This window comes from Notothenia coriiceps, unplaced genomic scaffold (assembly GCF_000735185.1).
Source record: "Notothenia coriiceps isolate Sejong01 unplaced genomic scaffold, NC01 NC01_scaffold00009245, whole genome shotgun sequence".
In the NCBI taxonomy this organism is placed as follows: Eukaryota; Metazoa; Chordata; class Actinopteri; order Perciformes; family Nototheniidae; genus Notothenia; species Notothenia coriiceps.
In genome coordinates this window covers 616,100-619,186 of record NW_011341946.1, presented here as the reverse complement: position 1 = coordinate 619,186, position 3,087 = coordinate 616,100, and the positions used below count along the sequence as shown (strand labels likewise).

Sequence of the window (3,087 nt, the reverse complement as noted above, 5' to 3'; positions counted from 1 at the left end):
ACTCGCACATAGCACTTTACCCCTGCCTATATGCTGTGGGCTGATTATGGAGCCTTCATTGTAACAGTAATTCAGATGCAATAAGCCTATATAAAAGGCCTCAAATTGGAAGCACTGACTGGGCCATCTTTTTCACTCAATTCTGCAATAGGTAGATCTCGCCTTTCACCTAGGCCGAGGTCGGTGATCTTGGGCTTAAAAAGGTTGGTGACCACTGATTTAGATGATCCAGAAGAGGATTGGGAGAATGTCATATGGTCAGATGAAACCAAAATAGAACTTTTTGGTAAAAACTCAACTAGACGTGTTTGGAGGAGAAAGAATGCTGAGTTGCATCCAAAGAACACCATACCTACTGTGAAACATGGGGGTGGAAACATGATGTTTCCACCCTTTTGGCTTTGGGGCTGTTTTTCTGAAAAGGGACCAGGACAACTGATCCGTGTAAGGAAAGAATGAATGGGGCCATGTATCGTGAGATTTTGAGTGACAACCTCCTTCCATCAGCAAGGGCATTGNTCATGGGCTGACAGGCTCAGAGAGCCCTGACAGTGCTGTCAATCACAACACAAACCAGGGTGGGGCGGGACCTCATGGCATGGGCGTCCCGCGACTCCCACCCATGCCATGAGGTCCCGCCCCACCCTGGTTTGTGTTGTGATTGACAGCACTGTCAGGGCTCTCTGAGCCTGTCAGCCCATGATTGATTGACAATGACAAACAATAGACCAATAATATGTGTCGATGCTGGCAACACACTGCTAGCCCTCTTTAGCCAATTGGCCGGCCCAATTGGAGGGAATTTAGAGGGGAAAAAAACAAAAGAAAAAAAAAACATTGCGGACCGGCCCACATTGGGTCAACGGCCCACCGGGACGATGCCCGGTATGCCAGATGGCCAGTCCACCCCTGTATATAAGTTAATGTATATGGTGTAAATGATTCATAAATGTGCCATACTACATGACGATTACTTTCATTTCTGGTATTTTGGATCTATTTTTGCACATTTTCTTCTGTCTTCACATTTATGGATTAATAGTGCTTTTTTCAGAAGATATTTCAATAACTCTTATGACAAGGTGCTCAGTCACATGTGGAAATCCTACCATCCCATCCACAGTCATGCAACTAAACGTCTCTTCACTGCAGGATCATGCGGCCAGACGACGCCAACATTGTGGGCAACGTCCACGGCGGCACCATCCTCAAGATGATCGAGGAAGCAGGATGCATTGTGGGCACGCGACACTGCAACACACAGGACGGGGTAAGAGACAACAGCAGCGCATACCCTAAACCAGGGGTGTCCAAATCTTTTTTTACTGAGGGCCACATACAGACACATATACGAAGGGCTGGGCCACTCCCTAGAGGTATTTTGCCTCATAAGTTCTGTTATAAGTTGGAAAAGTCAATCCAATGTAGGTAAATTATTCTTGATACTTCTAAATGTTTTAAGAAAAAACGTCAAAGCTCTCCATAGGGTTTCATTTATTTAGTTAGCAGCTCATTCCTTATATAGAAAATGTTATTCATTGGGATAAACCCCTTGAGATGCACCATCTCGTTTTCAAGGGGGTCCCGACAATAGCAACAACTTACAGACATACATAAACAAAAAGACAAAATGCAAAACATGACACACAAGACAAACCACATACCAAATGGTTAAGTAAAATTCAAGCAATGCACACACTCATTACAGTTGGCTGACAGTTTCATCAATATCAATTTCCTTAATAACAAGTACAGACCAGTTGAAAGTGAGATGATAATGCATGTTTAAACACACCCAATGATGCAAGAGATCTAATAGCAGCAGGTAAAGTATTCCAGTCTGTTGGGGTTTTGAAAATGAACGCTCTTCTGCCAATCAATTTTTTTGCAGAGGGGACAGAGAAATAAATCTGAACAGAATGTCTAACTTGATGATTTGGTGAGTAGGGTACAAAATACTGCTTTAAATAAGGGGGATAGTTAAGATAAATGCATTTAAATATCAGCTGAAGCCAATACGTGTGTCTTCTTACATTTAAAGAAGGCCATTTAAGTTGGTTATACATTGTGCAGTGATGTGTACGAAAAGGACAACCAAGAACAAATCTGCATAGTCTGTTGTAGGCTATGTTGAGTGGAGCAAGATCTAATTTATGTGCATTTTGGTAGACAACATCACAATAGTCCATAATCGGAAGAATAAGTTGAGAAGCAATTCTCTTTCGGACACTGAGCGTAAAACAATTGCGAGAGCGGTGTAAAACAAAGATTCCGTAATTGACTTTTTGTATTACATGCTTTATATGTAGTTTAAATGAAAGTTCAGAGTCTAGCCATACACCAAGATATTTAAAGCTATCAACTTTATGCAGAGAAGTGCCATCCTTACATGTTATTACTACATTAGGTTTGGATTTGAGCTTCTGCCTGGTACCAAAGACCATGGTATAAGATTTTGTTTTGTTGAGCAGTAGTTTATTGTGTGATAGCCAGTCCTGTAAGATATTAAAATCTGATTGAAGAGAGATCTGAATTTGTGAAAAATCTGATTTGGATGTATATATGACAGTGTCATCAGCATAAAGGTGAGTACAACAATTAATGAGACAAGAAGATACATCATTTATGTAAATAGAGAACAGAAGTGGGCCCAGAGTTGATCCTTGGGGTACACCCTTTTGTTGGATCAACAGGTCAGACTGTTTTCCATTAACAACCACACATTGCTTTCTACTTTGAAGGTACGAGTTAAACCATAACACTGTATTATTAGAAAGGCCAATGCCGTGAAGTTTATCCAAGAGCAGATATCGATCAACAAAATCAAAGGCTTTTGTCAAGTCAATAAAAATGGTGCCTGTGAGTTCACCATCATCTGCAGCAGAGTACAAGTCATTCGAAAATGTAAGTAGGGCAGTTGTTGTGGAGTGATTAGGCCTGAAGCCAGATTGAACCGGAGATAAAATATTACAAGTATTGAGATAATGTGACAGTTGATTATAAATTATTTTCTCCAAAACCTTAATTTTAAGAACCTGTTTTCTATCCCATCGAGTCCTGCACTGCCATCCACTTTTAATTCAGTGA

At 40.9% G+C, this 3,087-nt stretch overlaps 2 protein-coding genes across 3 annotated transcripts in view; both read left to right on the top strand.

Annotated features, from left to right (window-relative positions):
• LOC104945183 (solute carrier family 2, facilitated glucose transporter member 1) overlaps positions 1–3,087 on the top strand; it is a 653,665-nt gene that overhangs the window by 255,666 nt on the left and 394,912 nt on the right. The window lies entirely within an intron of this gene.
• Positions 1–3,087, top strand: part of acot7 (acyl-CoA thioesterase 7) — a 78,455-nt gene that overhangs the window by 1,511 nt on the left and 73,857 nt on the right. For both annotated transcript variants that reach the window (XM_010770805.1, XM_010770804.1), the window contains exon 2: positions 1,153–1,270. In XM_010770805.1, the coding sequence (XP_010769107.1) occupies positions 1,153–1,270 (118 nt within the window). The remainder of the gene's footprint in view (positions 1–1,152; positions 1,271–3,087) is intronic.